General features: G+C 44.0%; 2 protein-coding genes across 2 annotated transcripts in view; both read right to left on the bottom strand.

The window, feature by feature from the left end:
- Positions 1 to 9,024: 9,024 nt before the first annotated feature.
- On the bottom strand, positions 9,025 to 13,989 carry gpr37a (G protein-coupled receptor 37a). The gene is made up of 2 exons (XM_079567686.1): positions 12,838 to 13,989; positions 9,025 to 10,420 (listed from the first exon to the last, which is right to left on the bottom strand). Exons 1-2 carry the CDS (start codon positions 13,687 to 13,689, stop codon positions 9,593 to 9,595), a joined length of 1,680 nt encoding a protein of 559 aa, XP_079423812.1. The 5' UTR covers positions 13,690 to 13,989; the 3' UTR covers positions 9,025 to 9,592.
- Positions 13,990 to 15,252: 1,263 nt separating this feature from the next.
- The window catches only part of pot1 (protection of telomeres 1 homolog), a 48,051-nt gene continuing 41,354 nt past the window's right edge, over positions 15,253 to 21,949 (bottom strand). The window contains exons 14-21 of the mRNA XM_079567700.1: positions 19,563 to 19,595; positions 19,224 to 19,380; positions 18,902 to 19,104; positions 17,711 to 17,846; positions 17,485 to 17,567; positions 16,610 to 16,704; positions 15,546 to 15,651; positions 15,253 to 15,483 (exon numbers count right to left, since the gene is read on the bottom strand). Of these exons, the coding sequence (XP_079423826.1) occupies positions 15,353 to 15,483; positions 15,546 to 15,651; positions 16,610 to 16,704; positions 17,485 to 17,567; positions 17,711 to 17,846; positions 18,902 to 19,104; positions 19,224 to 19,380; positions 19,563 to 19,595 (944 nt within the window). The 3' untranslated portion in view covers positions 15,253 to 15,352. The remainder of the gene's footprint in view (positions 15,484 to 15,545; positions 15,652 to 16,609; positions 16,705 to 17,484; positions 17,568 to 17,710; positions 17,847 to 18,901; positions 19,105 to 19,223; positions 19,381 to 19,562; positions 19,596 to 21,949) is intronic.

Raw genomic sequence — 21,949 nt, 5'->3', positions numbered from 1 at the left:
CAATTGCTGGTCCTGCAAAAAAAAAGAAGAAAATTAGATACATTTCAATGACTAAAGGTCTAAAGTTTTGAAGAACACGGGTGCAAATGACCAATTGTCCTACAGGAATAATACATCTTAACATTAAGGTCAATAACGCAAATATGTGGATTTTCTATTTGGTTATTTTTCAATATTTCAATTGCCCAAATTGTTAGAGGAAATATGACGTCAAATTCCAGAACGCAACTTAATTGTGCACATTGTAAATGCCTTTAAAGGTGCATTATGCAACTTTTTATGCAGAAAAAAGAGTTGATATTTGTGCGTATTTGACCTTGTAGTGACCCAGCGGCTGTGTGAGTGGTCAGCATGGCGCCTTTGCTTTAGATTTCGGCAGACTCTACAACGCTCCAGGATCACTTGTTTTGCAGGTTTTCTGGTGAGAGAGTCCGTCTGCAGTGAAAACCTTCCGAAACAACTGATCCTGGAGAATTGTAGAGACCACTGTGATGGAAAGTAAAGGCGCCATGCTGACCACTCATACAGCCGCTGGGTCACTACAAGGTCAGATACGCACAAATATCAACTTCTTTTTTCCAGATAAAAAGTTGCATAATGCACCTTTAATTGTCCACAAAGGGCCAATTTAAAAAGGGCAGAAGTTGCTTAGAACGGATTCTCAACGCATAGTAGAGAATACGCACTTCCACTGGATCTCCTCTGTGTTCTTCTTCTTGTTCTGTGGACTTACTGTAAGTGAACTATCAAAAGTTGTTCCCAGGTGTTTGTCCTTACCTACTATCCTGACCGGCTCACCATACATCATGATCGCAATCGCCTCTGCCTTTTGACTTTGCTTTGGGGAGAAAGTAATAAAAGAGTGTCTGCAACTCAAAACCGTGCATGACCGTGCTTGAAAAAATCTGTCAAAAAAAAAAAAAAAAACTTCCCCACAATGCTTGACAGGATTGTTGTGTTTCTTTTTCAATTAATTGTACCCCCCAAGGAAAACCTTACTTACTGAGTGACAGGTAGTAAAGTAAAAATTGTTTAGCTTATGGCTGAGCTCAAGTGACTTCCTCGAATTCCTGAGGTGGTGTTTATTGAGACGAGGAACACACACTCATCCTGACAGGACAGACACTCCACTATGGGACTAAAGAAGGGAAAGACAATGAGTTCTGAGGGTGAAGTATTTATGTTGGGTTTGAAAGAGCCGATAGTTTGATACAGAGTCGGGCGGCTAAAAAAATCTATGATGTGTTGATATTCCTCTGAACTCTAGAATGTGTGCCTAAACCTACAGCAGCGTGAAATTACAAGACGGATTAAACCACAGAGAATCCCCAAATTCCCACACATGAGACTGCTGGGTGAGGTGCAGCGCCTCCCGCCGGGACGTCCCGTTTGAATCCGAGGTCCTGTCTATAATCTGCCATGTCAGATGGAAGCAGCCGCTCTCGCACAATAGCAGCTTATTGTCCCTGTCCTCCGCCTGGGCTGGGGAACGCTGCTGCATTTCTAGGTCAGCGGCCCGGGACTCAATGCCCACCGCCCAAACCCTCCTCCCCACAGTTTAACCAATACTAGACCAGAATCAGGAATGTGCCCCCAGCGAAACACCAACCATCACTATCACCAACACTCACAGTGTGAACCAGGCAGGACTGGGCCCATTCATTTACTGCAGGGATAATGGAGGACATAGACATGTGGAGGCTATTCATGTTTTTTTGAAAATATAACTTAATTAGATGGAAATGCTGCAAGTAATAATTATCATTTTATATCAGTGAAGCAGCAGTTTTAACGAAGACATTGTATTTGAATGTTTAAGCTACTGACAGGCCGCGACATAGATAAAGGTAAAGCTCCAGAGCAGTTTGACTCACTTATTTGCCAGTGGCGCAACACGGTCGGCATAGCAACGGTTAAAAACGTTGTCCGTCACTTACGTCAGTGTCCAGTAAAGAAGTAAACATCACAAAAAATGGTCAAGCTAAAGAAAGCTGGGTAAATATAATTGTGCTACATATGTTTAGGCAAAAAATTGTGTATTATATGTCATTATGCACTTTAAGTATTTTCAAAGATATAAGCTCATACTGTGTGTAATTTCAGACGTCGACAATTTCCCCCACACATTCATCATGTCACTCACAGCAATAATGTCCCAGCTTTACATAGACTCTCAGCATTGATATTTTTGTCATAAATTCATGAAATAATGCATGTGTCCAACAAATAGCCTGCTCTAAAATGCAGATGTACAAAACACCAGCAGAGGGCGCCACACTGTTGCAGTATAATGGGAAGTGGTTCGAATTGAAACCGTCAAACATCTGGAATGGGAAGTGAGTTTAACCCCAAAGTGTCTGGACAAGTTCCTCCGAAAAGATGCTTGTCGGAGTACGGGCTGGCGTTTTGAGAGCATTGGAGGGAGACGGACTGAATACGCAGGATTACTGAAACATGCACAAATTAATCAAAAACACAACTCCGGATGTGTTTTTTGCTGAGGGCATTACATTATGACATATACAACCTCAAACTTCGGGAATATAAGCGTAGTTGTATCACAGCCCCAAAGCCCAAAGCCACAGCTGTCTCGAAGGACGCGGCACTCGAGCCTTGGGTTACACAGTGTGTTAAATAAATAAAGATGTTAGATGCAGCAACAAACGTCTGTGGAGAATCCCGAGCGAGAATTAGATCAGTCTCCGCAAACACAACTCCATTAGAGAGCGCCTCAGGGCTCAGTGTGAGGGCCGTGTGAGTGACGTCCGCTCGGGCACCTTGGGTATAAACACAGGTCTGCTTCTGCTACTCAGAATGTTCAATGGAGTGAGCGTGCTTAATCTGGTATAAGAATGCATGCCGAAGAAACATTTGTAGATGTATAGATGTATCCAGATCTAGTGCAATAGGTAGGGTCACTATAGCTCAAGGTTTAACCTATTTTATGTTTTAAGTTGATTGGGGCAAACAGAACGTCCAGCGTAAACCCAACCAGACACAGGAGAACAGGCAAACTCCAGTATCCATTTTAAGTAAGCTGGTTTTGTCTGTGTCCAAGTAAAGTGTCCAGATTTAAGTTCCCTGGATAAGCCAATACTCAGGTTATTAACACATTGAGTGCCGCACTGTTTTTGAAAGGGGAGACTCTAAGCTCTCCGTAGGTGAAAACAGTTTAATTCTTCATGCCTCGGTTTCTGAGAAATCCAAACTAAACAGAGGCTAGTTTGGATCAAAATCACTCTCATCTCTCCAACTGTCTCCTCCTCTGTCCTCTCTGGATGGACACTAACGTTATGGGAAGAAGCAAATGCCTAAATATCTCCATTTCAAGTAAATTTTTGAGACATCGTTGATCCGTTGTTATCGATCGCTTTTAAACAGCCTGGTTCTCTGTTGAAGACTTAACCCAGATGTTTCTCAGCCGTCCTTGGACCGATTTTGACCATTTAAAAACTCAGAGAAATGTTGAAATCTCAACTGTTTTGGTCTTTCCATGGGAAGCCGCTCTGCTCAAACGTGTTAAAGAGAGCGAGAGAGAAATGTCAGCTTTACAGCTGTGTGCTACGCAGCACCACAGACAAACCCCCCCCAAAAAGTAATGCAATAATATATATGAAATGTCCAGATCGTGACTTTCACAAGATTTTGATCATCATTTATTTCATTTCTGTTCATCAGAGCTACCAAAATCACACATAAGGTGTATTAGAGTGTCTAGTTTCGTAATTATATATATATATATATAAAAAAAATAAAAAAAAACTCTTCCTCACCCTCCGCGGGCGGTCTCTCTTTTTCCTCCTGCTCGGGTCCTCTATCAGAGGCCTGAGAGCTTGAGGGTTCTGCGCAGTATCTTTGCTGTTCCTAGAACTGCACTTTTCTGGACCGAGATGTCTGATGTATTTCCTGGGATCTGCTGGAGCCACTCCTCCAGTTTGGGGGTCACTGCCCCGAGTGCCCCAACGACCACGGGCACCACTGATGCCTTCACCCTCCAGGTTTTCTCCAGCTCTTCTCTGAGCCTCTGGTATTTCTCTAGTTTCTCATGTTCCTTTTTCCTGATGTTGAAGTCGCTTGGTATTGCTGTCGACCACAACGGCTTTCCTCTGCTCTTTGTCCACCACCACAATGTCCGGTTGGTTCGCCATTACCATTTTGTCCGTCTGTATCTGGAAGTCCCACAGGATATTGGCTCGGTCATTCTCGACCACCTTTGGAGGCGTTTCCCACTTTGACCTTGGGGTTTCCAGCCCATACTCTGCACAGATGTTCCTGTACACTATACCAGCCACTTGGTTATGGCGCTCCATGTAAGCTTTCCCTGCCAGCATCTTACACCCTGCAGTTATGTGCTGGATTGTCTCATTGGCCTCTTTGCACAGTCTACACCTGGGGTCTTGTCTGGTGTGGTAGATCTGGGCCTCTATTGCTCTGGTGCTCAAGGCCTGCTCCTGTGCAGCCACGATGAGTGCCTCTGTGCTGTCCTTTAGTCCGGCTCTGTCTAGCCATTGGTAGGATTTCTGTATATCCGCCACTTCAGTTATGTTTCGGTGGTACATGCCGTGTAGGGGCTTGTCCTCCCATGACGGGACCTCCAGCACCTCATCTTCTGTTCCCCATTGTCTGAGACATTCACTGAGCACGTCATCTGTCGGAGCCTTGTCCTTGATGTACTTATGGATCTTGGATGTTTCATCCTGGATAGTGGCTCTCACACTCACTAGTCCTCGGCCTCCTTCCTTACGGCTAGCGTACAGTCTCAGGGTGCTGGATTTGGGGTGGAACCCTCCGTGCATGGTTAGGAGCTTTCGCGTCTTAACATCTGTGGTCTGTATCTCATCCTTTGGCCAGCTTATTATTCCTGCAGGGTATCTGATTACTGGTAGGGCGTAGCTGTTTATTGCCCGGGACTTGTTCTTGCCATTGAGCTGGCTTCTTAGGACCTGCCTTACTCGTTGGAGGTATTTGGCCGTAGCCGCTTTCCTTGTCACCTCTTCGAGGTTGCCATTTGCTTGTGGGATTCCGAGGTACTTGTAACTGTCCTCAATGTCTGCTATTGTTCCTTCTTGGAGTGAGACCCCTTCTGTGTGGACTACCTTCCCTCTCTTAGTCACCATCCGACCACACTTCTCTAGTCCGAATGACATCCCAATATCTGCACTGTATATCCGGGTGGTATGGATCAGTGGGTCGATGTCTCGCTCATTCTTAGCGTACAGCTTGATGTCATCCATGTAGAGGAGGTGACTGATGGTGGCCCCGTTCCTGAGTCGGTATCCATAGCCAGTCTTGTTGATTATTTGGCTGAGGGGGTTCAGACCTATGCAGAACAGCAGCGGGGACAGGGCGTCTCCTTGGAATATGCCACATTTGATGGAGACTTGTGCAAGTGGCTTGCCATTGGCTTCAAGGGTGGTTTTCCACAACCTCATCGAGTTTGCAATGAAGGCTCTTAGAGTCCTGTTGATGTTATATAGCTCCAGGCATTCAACGATCCAAGTATGTGGCATTGAGTCGTAGGCTTTCTTGTAATCAATCCAGGCAGTGCTCAGGTTAGTGTGTCAGGTTCTGCAGTCTCGAGCGACTGTTCTGTCTACCAGGAGCTGGTGTTTGGCACCTCTGGTATCTTTACCGATTCCCTTCTGAGCTGTGCTCATGTATTGATCCATGTGCTTACTTATCTTAGCCGCTATGGTGCCGGACATGAGCTTCCACGTTGTGGAGAGGCAGGTTATTGGCCGATAGTTGGATGGGGCTGTACCCTTTGAGGGTTCCTTCAGGATCAGGATTGTGCGCCCTTCGGTTAACCATTCAGGGTGATTCCCATCCCTCAGCAGCTGGTTCATTTGCGCTGCCAAGCGCTCATGGAGAGCCGTGAGTTTCTTAAGCCAGTAGGCGTGTATCATGTCAGGGCCTGGTGCTGTCCAATTTTTCATACCTGAGGCTCTTTCTTGGACGTCTGCCACTGTGATGGTAACTGGATTCTGTTCAGGGAGGTTGCTGTGGTCCTCTCTCAGAGCCACCAGCCACTGTGCATCACTGTTGTGTGCTGCCTCCTTCTCCCATATGCCTTTCCAGTACTGTTTCCAGTACTGTTCAGTTTCCAGCCTTGGTGGGTCTGCTCTGTTATTGTTACCCTGCCACTGAGCGTACACTTTCGCTGGTTGAGTATATATATATATATATTTAAAAAAAGAGGATCCTCTCAGATATTCCCACAGATTCCAGGATCTTGTGCCATGTAAACGCAGTGTCCTGGTTTCTGCTGACGTACTGAGCGTGTGCGAACTTTCCCAAACAGCTAAGCCAGGACCAGAAACTTTCCCACAGCGATTGTATCTGGTACCCGGGCTTTTAAAACTGTATATCTTGTAAAAATCAACAAACATCGCAGTAGACTGTGCAACATCACCGCTCCGTGGTCGCCCCAGTGGATGTCAGCGCAGTTCTTGGACTAAACTGTCACTTTGGGACACACAAACCTGCAATGTTTCATTTTTTTTCAAATCCTCACATCTGTCACTGAAACCGGGACGATGCTCTACAGTTTTAAGTGCTTCCTCAGATATTTCTTGTCTCTGTGTTGAATGAAATGTCATAACCAGGATATGACTAATAACCGGGATACTGGAGCGCATGTACACACGTCAGATCTGGATCCCATCTTGCTGTGATGTGACTATACTATAATCAATCGTCCGCCACATTGGTCACATTATTTAATAGAAAGTGATTCTCTTATGTTTGAGCACCGTTAGCCCTCTTTGCTCCCTCCCCAGTTTTGGTGATGTTCCCAGCGGAGCAGTGGGAGCGTTTGGGTAAAGATCAGTGGGCCTTGCTGTGCCGTCGCCGCATTGTTTCAGAATGAATGGCGCTGTCTAATTACAGGAGCGGTGAAGGGGCCGCTGTGCCTCGTCCACAAAAGACATGGGCATAAAGGTCTGTGCCAGCAGCAAATCAAAGCCAAACACTGATTACAGAAGAATGTGCCCCGACAACAAAGAGTCTCCACTGAGAACAATTAGACGAGAATGTTATGTCATTATTTAGCGTCCTCATAAATATTCACTCACCGCCATCGTTCACAGAGCTGTACAGTGTGTGGGCCTGGTATTTAGTCAGGTGTGTAGTGGGGTGGAAGGGATTCAAGATGGCGGGGAAGCTCCGGAAAAGACAGGTAGGTTTAAAGAATGATTCCAACCATCATGGTGAACCATGAACTATTGGCTCGTGATGTTTAGAGGGATTGCTTTGTAAAAAAAATACAACTGGACTTACGTTTACTGGGCAGACGTCTAATGTTTCGCCCTTGGTGAGCATCCTCAGATGACATCACTGGAAGTTCACCATTCACATCCACCACGGCTATTTCTGGTGGGCATGATTCAAAACATTTACATGGTTTGACATATAAAAAACATTGAATCTTGAATCTAATGTTTATGATCAAAATGATTTGGGATACCTTTTTTCTCTTAACCAGCCACGTCTACAAGTTTTTCCAATGGCACTACTACAAACTTGGGTTTCGAACAACAAAAGCATCAACCCCAACCCTCAACTCAAGTATATGTACCTAAGCATATGGCCAATCTGCCCACACTGGCATTGCTCTGCCCGATCCCGCCAGATCTTGGAAGCTAAGCAGGAAGGGCCTGGTTGGTACTATGGGAGACCACTGGGGAACACCAGGAAGCCTGGGTGAATAGAGTAAGTGAGTGAGTGAGTGGTGGTGGTCGGAGTTGTCGATGGTGCATATTGACAGCCTCACTTCCGTCCGTCTATCCCACGGCAGCTGTGGCTACAATTGTAGCTTACCACCACCGAGTATGGAGTGAATGAATAATATAATGTTAAGTGCCCAGAAAAGCGCTATATAAAACCAATGCATTATAGAGATTGTGATGATCACCAAGCATCATGGGATTTGCAGTAATAATAAACTAATGGAGATATAAAAGGTAAAATATTGGAGTTACACATAAAACACTGGAGTTTGATGCATTTACCAGCAGTAACTCAGCAGCTACTTGTTCCACGGCTTTTATACCGTTTCTAACTAATGTTAGTTAACAGCTACAAACATGGCGGATCTCCATGGAAACAGTGGATGTTCCCGAACTCAACTTACACTAACTGTAGGAATAGAGACAATAGCACAAGAAACACACTAATGATTGGTATTTTAAAAAATCTTGCTCTGGCAGACACCAGCTCAGACTCCCCAGTGGTAATAACTATGTGAATAAAAGTCTGTCAGTGTGCGTCGTCATGGCAATGAGGAAAAGGACAAAGACCTGCCTGTCTCTGTCCCACCGGCTCCGGAGCTGCTGAATCCTGCTGAGTCGGGGTATGGAGCATGACACAGCAAACTCACAGGCCGCAGCGTTTGACATGATTCTCTTTTGTTTTTTGTAACTGATGACAAGTGAATCTGAGTTCATTTCCCCGCGGTGGTAGTTGGTTGAAGCAACATTGGTTTTGGGAGTTAAGACACGACTCGTCTGCAAACACACAATGCTCCCAGTGTGACCCAGGCCCCGCCTCTTTTCTTCAGCTGCTCACGACTTCTTTGTTTATGTCTCAGCTGCAACAGACATTTTTCTGCAGAAATAACAAGTCTGTTGTAGAGTTTATAGCCCCTGTCAAATAAGGACATGGTATTATCCAGAAAAATATCTCGGAGAAACTGGAGCACCAAGTAAATTACGGCAAACAATGTGTATGAGTATGTGAATTAGAATCAGCCAACGAAAACAAAGGATAATATACTGAGCTAGGGAACATGTTTGAATGGAAAATACATGCAACTTCACGTTCTTATTGTTTCCTGATTGTGGGTTTTAAGATGAGGAATGTTATTACATAAATAGCTAATGTAAGAGGAGCATTGCAGGGGAGGAAGCAGTTTGATCATAAAAAGCCGCCTGTCCCCCCTAAAGTGGTCATGTCTGTATTCGCGTGTGAGTAAAGATGAATGATTGTGTTTTACAAATCTTTTTAATAAAGTACTATCCATCTCTTGTGACAAACTTCATGAATTCATGACAAACAGTGCATCACGCAGTGCAGCGTGCTAGAACTAAAATGGCCCCAAAAAATCTGATTGACATCAACAGCAAAATCTGCAGCAATTTTCAATATATTACTCTACTGTACATGTGATCCACTCACTCAAAGAGACTCAACATACAGAAACCGGGATTTATTTAGAGCCAAGTCATGACACCAAGTCTCCACGATGTCTGTGCCTCGTTTTCACACCATTTTAACTGAGTAAGTGCTCTGTATTTAACAGGAAGTGTCTAAATGTGACAAGGGTTCATTTACTCTTGACTGCAAGTGAGTGAATAAAGACTAGAACAGTCATATTAATTTAGTGACTACGCCATAATGGTTGGCAACATAGTAATAGCTCATGTGACTTCGAAAAAAGGGATTAATATAAAATACTAAATAAATTATGTTACCTAACAATGTGCGGGTTCATTCATCACTTCTGTAAACTGTAGCAGGGCGGATGTCTTTTGAGTCAATTCAAGTCGATACAATCCGTAGAGCATGGCCTCGTACCCCCCTGACCTTTATGACCTCAACAGTGCGTGCCGACAGTGGAATAGGCTGCAGTATCCGGTGTCTCCCTGTGCATGGTATTATAGGGGGACAGTTCGATTTCGGTCGTGGTGCCGCCATTGTCACTGGTCGTGGCGGGAGATCTCTCCGGCCCGCAGTCCTCCAAACAGCAGCAGCAACAATCCAGGATAGCCCTCGTGAACGGCTGGCAGAGGGAAAACAACAATATCGGCGTGACTGCGGATTTGCAAAACAGCAACAGCTGGCTGACTAATTTCAATATCTCCAAAGTCCTCCGCGGGATACCGGCGGCCATGTATGTGCTCAGGATGTTGCAAATGTTTTCCGGAATGATGCAAAAGCCGTAGACGATCGCCAACGCCACCACGGCGCAGTTCATCTGGCTTTCCAGTTGGATCTGCTTCTTGCTGCCCCTGACGTTGTTGCGCTCGGCCTGGCGGATCTTGTGCGCCGTAGCGAGCGAGCAGAAAATGGTGAAAAGCGTGGGCAGGCAGAAGTAGCAGCCGAAGTACCACCAAAGCCTGGCCCCGTCGTAGGTCAGGCCCAGGACGTACAGCGTGTCGGGGAGGTCCGTGGATATCCGGATGACGCAGCGTTCGCACGGCGTGGTGACCTCGGGGGGGTCCGACTCTTCCGTGACCAGCTGTCGGATCAGTAGCTCGGGGAGGGCCAGGAGGAGAGCGCCGATCCAAATGACGGCGAGTTTAGCGGTGGTGGAGGCCCAGTTCTCGATCATCTCGTAGTAGTTCTGGACATTGTTGGCGGCGCGGAAACGGTCGATGCACAGAGCACAGAGAGTGAAGGTGGTGACTCCCAAAGAGGCCACCTGCACAGAGAGGGCAGGTAAAATTGAGTTTAAAAGTCCATGTTGTAACAAAAGAATTATTGGTAGCATTTTATAGCACAGTCATAGGAGTGTTCAAGGGGTGGAAAGAAGCTACTTTTTAAAGAATATGTTGTATTTTCAAAAGCCTGAAAATGCTCACTCTAGAACAATAGGTGGCGCTGTGCAGATGTAATGTCTTGTACTTAGTACTTTGTAGTATTTTCTTAAGCAAATACTTGCATTCAAGTAAACATTTGAATGAGTACCTTTTAGTTTTATTGGCATAATATTTGACCAGTTGTATCTGTACTTTTACTCAAGTCATGGGATCAAATACTTTGACCATCACTGGGAGTATTATAATAAGTCATAACTAGCTCTAACCTTAACACAGTATGAACTATACTTAAAATACCAAGGAAGATGGCTGGTCTTTTCTGGATAATAACATTGAAACATGGCACAGGGCAGAGTTGTGTCATGCAATATCATCCTATTACTGTGCTCTTAAGGTAAGTAATAAAAATGGCTATTAATTTGCACACTTGCAAAGTAGATGGTGCGGACTTAACTGGTGCAGAAAGCAGGTGCAGTGGAGGTTTTTGTCTCAAAGGAGATAAAATCTCATAAAAACTCTCCCTCTCTCTAGTAAATAAGCCCATTCAAAGTGTTTTATGAAACAATCCACTAATTGTTCACCTGATTCACACTTACAGGGAAAATTTGCTTCTCAACCAAACATTTTTCAAACAGGGATTTTTTTTAATCAATGTTTTGTCCCTAACTTAGTCCATAATCTTCAAGGGTCAGAAGAGCTGCACATAAGAAGCACATTATTCTGAGAAGCATTGGACCAAGTGTGAATGCACCTCAAGACATAAATAATCTACCTAAAACTATCATTTTTCTTCTGACTCCATGTTTCAATGTTATAACAGATGCTACGACATTTTGTTCCTAATAACATAAAATAAAGATCGTCATTCTCTGTAAATGCAGCATTATCTTTGAGTCTTAAAGGCACTGTGTGAAAGTAAGTAGGTTAATGCGTTGACCCCTTAAGTGTTGGGGGTGGGACGCCCCATTAGACCTAATCCTCCTTGTGTTTTGGGTCGGATTATTGTGCTCTTAAACTACAAAGGCATCGCGTGTACAGTACAGTTTGGATGTAATGGACATATAGATAGAACATGATGCATATCGATATCAACTACGACTAATCCATCTCTTTTGAATGAGTACTTAGTAGCATGAATACTTAGTAGCCTTTTATTTAAGCAGTGTGTAATCCTCCCACATCAGCACTTATAATGTAACACCAGAAAGAGACTGTGATCATTCAACCTGGTCTTTGTGTTTGTGGACTGGCTGCTATTGATATAAACTCAAAAGAAAACCAATACAAGACGCCAAAGCAGACATTTGTGAAGCAAGACAAAGCATTGTGCATCTAATTATTAAACCTTTCATCCATCGTAATCGGGCAAGTTGTAGTTTCTAGTTTCTAAGTGGTGGTTGCAGCAGCAGCAGCAGCAGCAGCGACAGCACTTTAAACATTACAAGGCCTCTCTTGTTTACTTTGACTTCATCAGCCACAGACTAATTCTGTAAACTGTTTTGGTCAAGCTCCTCTGGATAGAAATGATGCCAAATCACTAAATGGTTTAGACAGAGGAAAGAGCCTTACCACCCTAAGTCAATTTTACTCAAAAAATAAATGAATAAATCGAATCAGCCGCCTGCCCACCCTCAGAGATTGTACAGGACAGTCTCTGCGGGGGGTCCAGATCTAATCCCCCAAAGTCTGTGAAGATTAAGGACCATACACAATTCGATTCAGCAACATTAAATACAAATTATATATTTATTTCTGGGTCAGGTGACATCACAACAGGTCACTTTTCTTATTTTTAACAAAGCTTTCGAACAGAAACAAGCAGGAGTGACTGGTGGATTCAACCATCAATTTGAGAGCCTAGAGCAGGGGTGTCCAAACTCTTCTCCCTGGGCCACACATCAGTGTATCAAGTGTTTATGGGGAGGGCCACAGATTGGTGGTCAGTGCAGTTAAACATTCAATTTTAACAAAGGTTTAAACCATGCCCCGCACCTTTACTGAGAACCTTAATTCCACCTTTTTCTCACATCGAAATGATAGGTTTAGATGTTACAATTGTGTAGAATTATAGTAGAAGTACTATTTCTGTAAATGTATGCCAATTCAGCAAGAAGCTTCGGGGTCTCCAAAAAATGCCCCTGTGCCGCACATTGGGCACTCCTGACCAAGAGAGAGAGTGTCACAGAGTCACAGTATGACAGTTCTGTATAGGATAGGTAATTCACACTCACCGAATTTAAAACGTCAACATTTTTTACTATCAGAGGACATTACACACTGGCAATCGTCTCTTACTCACCTCCAAATATGGGATGATCCTGCACGAGAACTCCCCCAGCAGCCAATCCTTGGTGAGCTCGTGAAACACGACTAGCGGGAGGCAGAAGAAAACCACCACGAAGTCCCAGAGCGCGAGGTTCGCCAACAGCGAGTTGGAGATGCTCCTCATGTAGTAGTTATGACACACGATACACATCAGCGACACGTTACCGAGGAGTCCCACGCTCAAAATGAGCCCGGCCACAATCAGCACGGCGTAAGCCCCGTACGTCTCCGCGGTCACGGGGTAAAACGGGTTCTTGTGGAGCTTCCGTTTAGGTTTCAAGCTCACAGGGGCCAGGGGAGTACTGTCAGGGAAGTCTGTGAGCGAAAACTCGTCCGCATAGTCGCTGGTGTTGAGTAGAAACGGGGAGTCCATCTCTTGCGCCATCGCAACAGGTGCGCTTTCCCCGCCGGACTCTTTTCGCTTCTCACGTCTAGAGCTTCGTATATGTCGGATCTTACGCCAAGAACTCCCTTTCCTTCTTTTTCTAGCACGTTCACCATCTTCAAGTCCTTTGTCTGTGAATCCAACTTTCTGCGGCGCTCTTTCATGGCTATTCGTTGTGCGTAATGCGTCTTTTCCAACTATCCAACTTTTACGCATGATGTTTTCAACACTTCGTTGCCTTAAAACTTTCACTTCATCAAAAACGGAGTCCCTGGCAGTGGCACCGTGCTCCTCAGGCGTGTCCTCCCCGCTGACACTGCCCCATTCAGGACTTTGAGAAGTGCGTGGTCCATACTTGTCGATTTCTTGCGCGTGCTGTTGTCCCGTTATGGCTTCGCTACACAGCCACAAGGATAAGAGCTTGAGGACTAAGTACAGCATGATGTGGGGCAAGGAGACTCGTGTTTAGACTAAAAAAACGGCACTTACATTATCCGTTAATACGGTCAGCCAGAGAAATTGCCAAAGCGGGTAAACATTAGTCATGTTTTGGAGCGTTTGCGCAGCGGTTGGTGCGTGTTGGCGCGGCTCCGGTCTCTAATCATGACGTAAACAAAAAGAAGAAAAAAGTTCCCTAGATTCTGATGAGTAAAAGGCAATATTCCAGAGATCCAAAAGTGATTGGAAGGGGGTGTTTGGGTTCACACAGCCGTGGTTAAGTTATCTCCTCCGGGGATGAGGGCAACACGGACACAGAGGCGCGTCTGAGAGCGCACCGACTGTGGGAGGGCGAGTGGGCGGGGACTCGTGTCAAAGTCTGGCCATCACTCATGTCTGTGGTAGCTACTGAACGAGGCAGTTTAGCCTCTTACTCCCCGCCTTAACTGAGCGCATTTTCTTCAGTTTTTTTCATCGCTCTTTTGTTGCATTTTTGTCCCTTTTCCGTCACATTTTTGTCACGTTTTCGTCGCATTTTCGTAACTTTTCCGTCGCATTTTTGTTGCGTTTTCATCATTTTGTGGCGATTTAAATGCTTTATTTTTAAAGAGCTTTAAGACATGGGTAAAGCCGTCACTATTGACGGAAGTGAGCGGGGGAAGTCTTTAGGAGTTACTGCGCGGACGTTTTGCTCCTCGTATCATTACGCCTCACAATATAGTACCCCTTTTTATTTGCTTATAAAATCGACATGCTACATTTCTGTGTAAATATACTTCGCATGAAAACACTTCACGTAACTTTATTTAAATAGGGAACACGTGGAAGAGCTTGGTAGCTTCTATCGTGAGCTTTTTTGGAGCTATGTGACATGTGGGAGAGGCTGCGTATGTGCTCCGTTTGCCTGGCAGAGCGCACGGACAAAGACCAGACGGGGATATATTAACTCGGCTAAAGTGAAGTAAGAGCATATCTCAGTATGTAAAAACGGTGGCCTATTCCTTTAAGAGGTTAACGGAGCACATTTTCTTAACTTTTGCTTTACCCAAATCTAAGCTTCTTGAATAAAGTGTCAAAACAGCAGCGAAAATAAAGATGAAAATAAAACAAAAATGTGACAATAAAGCGACAAAAGAGCGATAAAAACAAATACGTGCCGGGAAAGTAACACAATAAGAAAGTGACTAATTCACAACCAAAAAGCAAGGGGAAAAGGCGATGAAGAAAGCAACAACAAAAAATGACAAAAAACAACAAAGACATAAAAGATGAAAACACACACAATTTATGATCAGTTTTGTAGGTCTTACCTTTCAAATGAGGCATTACACTAGCCTATAGGCTGAAACCGCCATCGAGAAGCTTTTAGATTTGGGTAAAGCCGAACTATAGAAAATGCACTCGGTTAAGGCGGGGGTTAAGAGGTTAAGGTTAAATAATCATGAATCTCGATCTCATATGAAATAAAAAGTTCTACAAACCAATTAAAACAAATACTTTTATTCATAAAACACACAGCTAAAACCATTTAAAAGCATGTCAATATAAATTTACACATTTTATACATTTTTACAGAGTTGACAAAAGTTGTACGCTAACATGTATTGTTAAAATAAAAGGTAAAACACCCAAGCTAACACAGCAGGTATGTTGCAGGGTCAGGGGGTCATGCGGGGTCGGGGTCAGGGGTGGATCTGCAGAGAGTGGTGTGGCAGATCTGGTAAACCGTCTGGCTAATGCCTCGGTCATCTTTGGCTTCATATGACACAAGACACACATCCAACCACGGGCGCCGCGCTGAGGAAAGAAGTGACTGAGCATTAAAGTAATATTCTTTCTTTTCTATTTAAAGCACTTACCTGTGCTGCCCTCTGGTGGACAGAGAGACTCCATGGTTTGATGGATGTGGTTCTGAGAATCCTGATTAGTGGCAGCATCAGCAGCGGAGACGTTAAAAAACAACTCCTGCGGATAAAGAAAAGGGCAGTCGTTATGACAGAGTGGACGGACACCGGACACATTTTACATTTTTACTTTTGGACATGAAAGAAAGCTTACATAAACATATTAAACATCTACAAAAAGAATGAATCGAGCACTACAACTACAGCACACAACAAATGGCAAGATTCTCTTCTTGAGTTCCTGTATACCGCATTTTCCGGACTATAAGTTGCACTTTTTTTCCATAGTTTGGCTGGGGGTGCGACTTATACACAGGTGCGACTTATATATCAAAATATATAATTTCACATGTTTGTTATTTTTATACCGACAGCCTCTAGAGGGCGCTCTAGGCTTGTGTACCAGTACCTGCTACTCCCGTACCAGTGAAAAAAAAAAGGTGTGGAATGAGAGAGAAACTTGTGAGGGACTGGCGAAAAGCGGAGGTTACTCTTACTGCAATGAAGAAAACAAAAAAAGCTAATCGTGGGCTAAAAGCTAGATGGCTACAGCTAGAAGAACGAGTTTGCAAATGGGTGCTTGAACAATGTGCTGCTGGGAGAGGCTAGTCAATGGTGCAGTAGTGCCTCCATGCCCAGGTAGTTTCCAAGGCTGGTGCGACTTTTACTCCGGAGCGAATTATATATGTTTTTTTTCTTCATTATGCATATTTTGGCTGGTGCGACTTATAGTCTGGAAAATACTGTTCATGTCTAACGTGCTAATACAGTAGTTCAGACCGCTCCAAACATGATGTGAAATGCATGTGATTCTTGTAATAGTATAGCAGTTCATATTCCAGTTTTCTGTCACCAACTAATGCTCCGGGGTGAGTTTAAAATGTGTAAACAAATCAGACATCTAATCACTGCTGCAATACTTAATTAGATATTTTACCCAAATTGTCAGACCTATTTAGAGCCCGTCTATTTAGAGTACTTTGCGTCAGGGTGGTGGGGATGAATGGGATGTGACTCACCGAGTCTCTCCACAGCAGGACGTCCAGAGAGCCAGAGGAGTCCTGGAGCTCCAGCCTCAGCAGCAGCCGGTACCGCAGCAGCTCCACGCCCAGCGCTGCAACCAACAAGCAACACAGAGCATTCAGAGGAGAGGCAGGAACTCCGACCTGGAAACTGCAAAGGGCTCAAACGTAATGTGTCTATGAGTGTGATGCAACTTGAGCTGAAAACATGAAACTATGATTTTTAGAAAGGTAACATTAGGGCATAAACATAAAGCTTTCATCCTCCATCTTTGACATGTTAAAACTAACGAAGCAAAAGTAGGCTACATTTACTACTCTGAAGTCACATCCTTGAGTGAGTTTGGGTAAGTGTTTATGTGGGGAACTTGGAGCGTGCACATCTGGGAACCGGACAGCCTGCGACTGAGGGGATTACTTCTGTCCACTGCAGGCAACTGTCCGCCAACAGTCGCGTGAGACATCATTTTATCAGGTACATCAAACTTTATGAGCTAAATCCATTTCCATCTTCAAAAATTCCCATTACCATAACGCCTCATTTACACCGAGTATGTTAAGTCCACGGCCCGTTTTACGCAAGTCAAATCACGGCCTCATTCAAATCAAAACCACCTGAAGCAAGCGGAAAAAAACCTTTATGCTTCAAACTTCAAAATGCACATTAAAATTAAGTGATGCACGTTATTTTCTGATCTATTTCAGCACAAATTTAGAACAATTGCAATATTTAATCATTCCTTTATCACCTTTTTAGTATCAACTCTGGCAATAGAGTTAACAGTTTATGTAGTTAACCACCACCAAGTACGGAAAGCAAATGAGAGAAAAATGAAGTAATAAGACTCTTGTAGTATTATGTACTTCAGTACCTTCAGCCACTAACTTCTCAGAGACCACCTCCACCCCTTCCACGTTGGGCTCCCTCACCGCAGGGTTTGAACACTTCCTGCACCTAAAGACACAGAATAGATTTTTGAAATGACGCCTTTCAAAAGTCGGGCTGGTCAATGTAAGGAAAACTTGATCACAACACATATGAGATATTTGAACACTGGTGCTTATGCCGTAAAAGTACAGTAAGCCGAAAAACCTTACCCATAGTATCTCCTTCTGCCTCGGAACAGGACGGGGGCAGACAGGTCGAGCGGAGCCAGCTGACCCCCTGCAGACCGCACCGGGATGATGTTCAAGTAACTCGATGACAACTTCTTCACTTGCTCTAGACCTGCACCTAAAAAGACAACGACATCATTACAGACGCAAAACTGTATGAAATGCATCATAAAAGGGATTTTAAAGAAACGGTAATTCCTCTGATATAAAACCATTTCAACATATTACTTTCCATTTAAGACGCACTGTGTTTTATTACATTACAGATATGGTTATTGTTGAAAAACAGGCTCGGTCATCATCCACTTCCATTCTTTGATTACCCACTGTGTCGAGCTGTTCATTAGGAGCATGTTTTACACTGGCAACAGGTGAATTCAAAATGTTACGCAGTGGGGTTTATACAGGCACAAGCAAGTCAAATCTAATGCTTTTAATGTCATTTTCACGCCCAAATGCCACAAACACCCCCCTAAAAAAAAAGACGAGTGGCGGGGAACCTTTTTTACATCAAGGGCCAAATACATTTTTATAAAGTTCTCCAAGGGCCTTACAATTTAGTGACATACATTATACAGTTCATACAATACTGATGTAGAACTGCTTGTATGGAGTACCATCATTTCTATGCATGTCAGACTCACATAGTGCGATGGCTGGAATTGTTTACGTTTGTTGAGGCGTCTGATGTCAGCTGGCAGTGATGAAGATGCTACTTGAAGCTGGTTTTCCAAGTTTGGGTCAGCCTTGTGAATGCTGCTTGATGGGCAGCAAAACTCTGATGGAGAACATTCATTTTATGTAAAAGCATTTGTTCCGAGGTGTAATGTCGCTTGGGATTTTCCTTCCTCATCACTGCCACCCTTCTCCACATACTGGGAACACTGGCTGGCCTTTCACTTTGACAAAGAAGAAATCATTTGTCCATTTTTTCCTGGAATTCAAGCTCCACCTTCCTTTTCTTAGCGGCCTTGATTTTGACAAAATTCATTGAATGACTTTTAATGCTTTTTAATGCCCCGGGGAAACCCTGCACAGTGTTTTTCTAGTTACCAAAAAAGGTGTAAATCTCAGTCAGGCGGAACACCACAGTGATTTATTGTAGCTCCGTGTGATATGGATAATACATCATCCACGCTGCACTTTTCTGTCCAAAAAAAAAAAGCATCTTGCCTTTGAGAAACATGAGCTGCCTGTTCTTGCCGTCGGACATGAGCTGGGAGGAGAAGTACAGGTCGAGAGTGGAGGGTCCTGTTGACTCGGAGGGCAATGGCACCGCTCCAGACAGGGCCCAGACGGGAGCGGGGCACGGTTCACTGTCCCGGGACGCCACGGAGAAAACAGCGGACACCTGGTCCTCGTACGGGACGTCCTGCCTGAGTGGAGAGAGAGAGAGAGAGAGAGAGAGAGAGCAGGTTTGACTCATCTATTTCTTTATATCATTCCAAAAAAAAACTCAAGCGGAGGATGAAGGACAGTAGCACGCTGCGCTCACATGGTGGAGCACTTGTCACAGAAGAGTTTGAGGCTCTGGTGCAGTCTCTGGGGCTGGTAGGACTTCACATGGACTCGGACGTGATGGATCAGACCGGGATCCGAGCGCTGGACTTCAGACAGGGTCACAGGGTTTACGTCGTGTCTACAGGTCCTCTCTGCTCAAATAAAATAATGGGAATGGCAATCTAGCAACAGAGTACAGCAGCTACAAAACAGGGCTGCAACTAACGGCCATTTAGCAGTCGATTAGTCAAATGATTATTCTTTGCTGTGCACGAGACGCTTTATCAATATGTTCTAGAATTAAAGACGACTCAGTTTGTGTGTCGTTTCTTACCTGTGATGCTCTCAGTGGAAACAGGCTCAGTATCTGTAATCAGGAGAAAATACGTTTACGAACTTCGAGGTCGAGGCTGATGATTTTATTGGATAATGCCGATATGCACAGCTGATATTTTTGGCCGATTTTTCCAAATGTCTGGTCTATAATGCATGAAGCTTCTAAACTGTAAAATGTGTCAGTATTGAACTGTGACAGCAGGGGGCGCTTTAGATCTCAGGTTCAGCTGCAACAGACAAAATCGGATGTCTAAGTTTCCATAAAGCAGATTCTAAAGTGTTTAGATAGACGCCATGTGACTATCTCTGACTTATTTTATTCACGTGGCTGTCCCCCAGTGGTACTAAGTCAGGGGCAACTCCTCCAGAATAGGGCGGTGTCCACATGAAACCAAATATTTCTCAAAGTAGATTATTGTGTATTGTTCTAATGTGGGGCAATTTTGCGAGATTATGTTGTTCTCCCAAACTCCCAAAGTCTAAACGTAACATGACTTCCTTCACTCATCATTTTAACAGTATTGTATTTCAATGTATAATAATATCAAATATAAAAAAAACGTAAATTGAATCGCAATATTTGCAATTAGTTTTTTTGTTGCCAGAATCGTGCAGCCGTGCTACACAGTCACAAAAAGCAACTGTCAAAACAGCACGACAAAAGCCAAAACAAGGCTTTCAGTGGATAAAACACGCATTTAGAAATCTTAATCCTCCATGTAGCTTCAGTAAAAGAGCGGCCCAGACATTTAGTTTGGTAAAGTGAGTCTTCAGCAGACATTTGGCCCGGGGCCCGAGCGGAGGTTTGATGGGGAACAGACGAGCGTTTCCAAAATAAAACCTCAGGGCCACAGATAAGGTTGGACTTTTCTATTTGATCCCAGTGAAGCGTGGGCTTTTAGACAAACAGCAAATGGAGTGGTGTCCCCGCGGCCCCCACTCAGCGTCATGTCTGTCTGAAGTCAGTTTACACAGGCTGCCGGCTATACGCCTCCCTCTCTCTCTACACAACAACCAACTCTCTCTGTGTTTAGGGTTTGATTTCACTTCCTCCTCAAAGTCACCTGCAGGGATTTATGACTCAGAGATTCTACCGCAGATAAATAATAATGCACAAGCTCTATTAGTTCACATGTATAGCCTACTTTGTGGGCAGTTTATTTCCACATAGACAGGAAGTGTTGGCATTATTAGGGTTGTCACGATAATTACTATATCTATGTATCTTTCAAGCTAAACAATACATTTTTGGGCTTCATATTTAAAGTCTGTACATTGATTAGCATTTGTCACTTTTTCTTTCTTTGTAAAACTTTGATTTCAAACATTATGTTTCTTGTTTCTTGCTGCTCGTGTGGTATTTTAGGATATGATTATTGATGACTGACTTTTAGAACAAAGGTTTAATGTCTATTTTATGCTTTAAAGCTGAGTATCTAATATCTCTATAGTCAATAATATCCAATAGCCAAAAAGACCGACGAGAAAAACTACAATATTGCATAATCTAAATACAATATTTCACCCAAGTCAGTGGCTGGTACAACAAAGGCAGGTGTTAAATAGTGGGTGCTGAAAATTAGCTGTTTTGTTGGCGTGTTCCACTTAACTTACCATTTAATGTGAATCTGATATGTAAATAATACAATGCTGTGCAAGTAAAAAATGCATAAATGACTTTGTTGTTGAACCACTTTTGCACGTGCTAATTGCTTTGCACGTTTGGTAAATGATCCATTCCCCAAAAGTGTTTTTGAGACAGGCCTACATATCAAAAAAGCTTCGATCTGCGTCCTCAGGCTGTTTTGCTAAGCGCAGTCGAAGCGCCATCAGCCTGGAAATGAAAGACTTTTATAACACTGTGTTACGAACTCAAGAGCTAATCAATTTGATTAAATTACGCGTTCAGTCGGAGTGGCCGGGTTTAGAGGCGCTTCTCTCGGACTCTGTGCACAGGTTGTACGTGGAGTTTTCCAGTGAACGGAGCCGCTCAGAGTGAGGCAGAGCTGGGTCAGTGGTGAATTGCTCTAGACCGACTTTTGATTAATTTAACTCATGCTTGGCTCTGTCCCTCAATAATATTTTCTAATTTTCTATTAATGAGAGAATTAATCACTTATTTCACACCTGAATCTACGTCACAGGCGCGGTAGGGCATCCTACAGCCCAACCCGCGCTGTGCAGCTGATCCCGTGGACAGAGCTGGATGATCCCAGCGATCAGGTTTACCTCCTGTCTGAGTTATTGTGCAGATGAGTGGAGTACCTCTGCGTGACACCTGCCACTCTCCATCATCTCCACAACTTTGTTTGGATTTGGAGCTGTGTTTGTGTATTTCTCACATTGGATGTCTTTCATAAGAAACAGGTGAGTGTTTTAGACCCA

The sequence above is a fragment of the Gobius niger genome, assembly GCF_951799975.1.
Source record: "Gobius niger genome assembly, chromosome: 12".
NCBI lineage: Eukaryota > Metazoa > Chordata > Actinopteri > Gobiiformes > Gobiidae > Gobius > Gobius niger.
The sequence above is the reverse complement of the archived record's forward strand: the minus strand, read 5'-3'. Positions and strand labels throughout refer to the sequence as shown.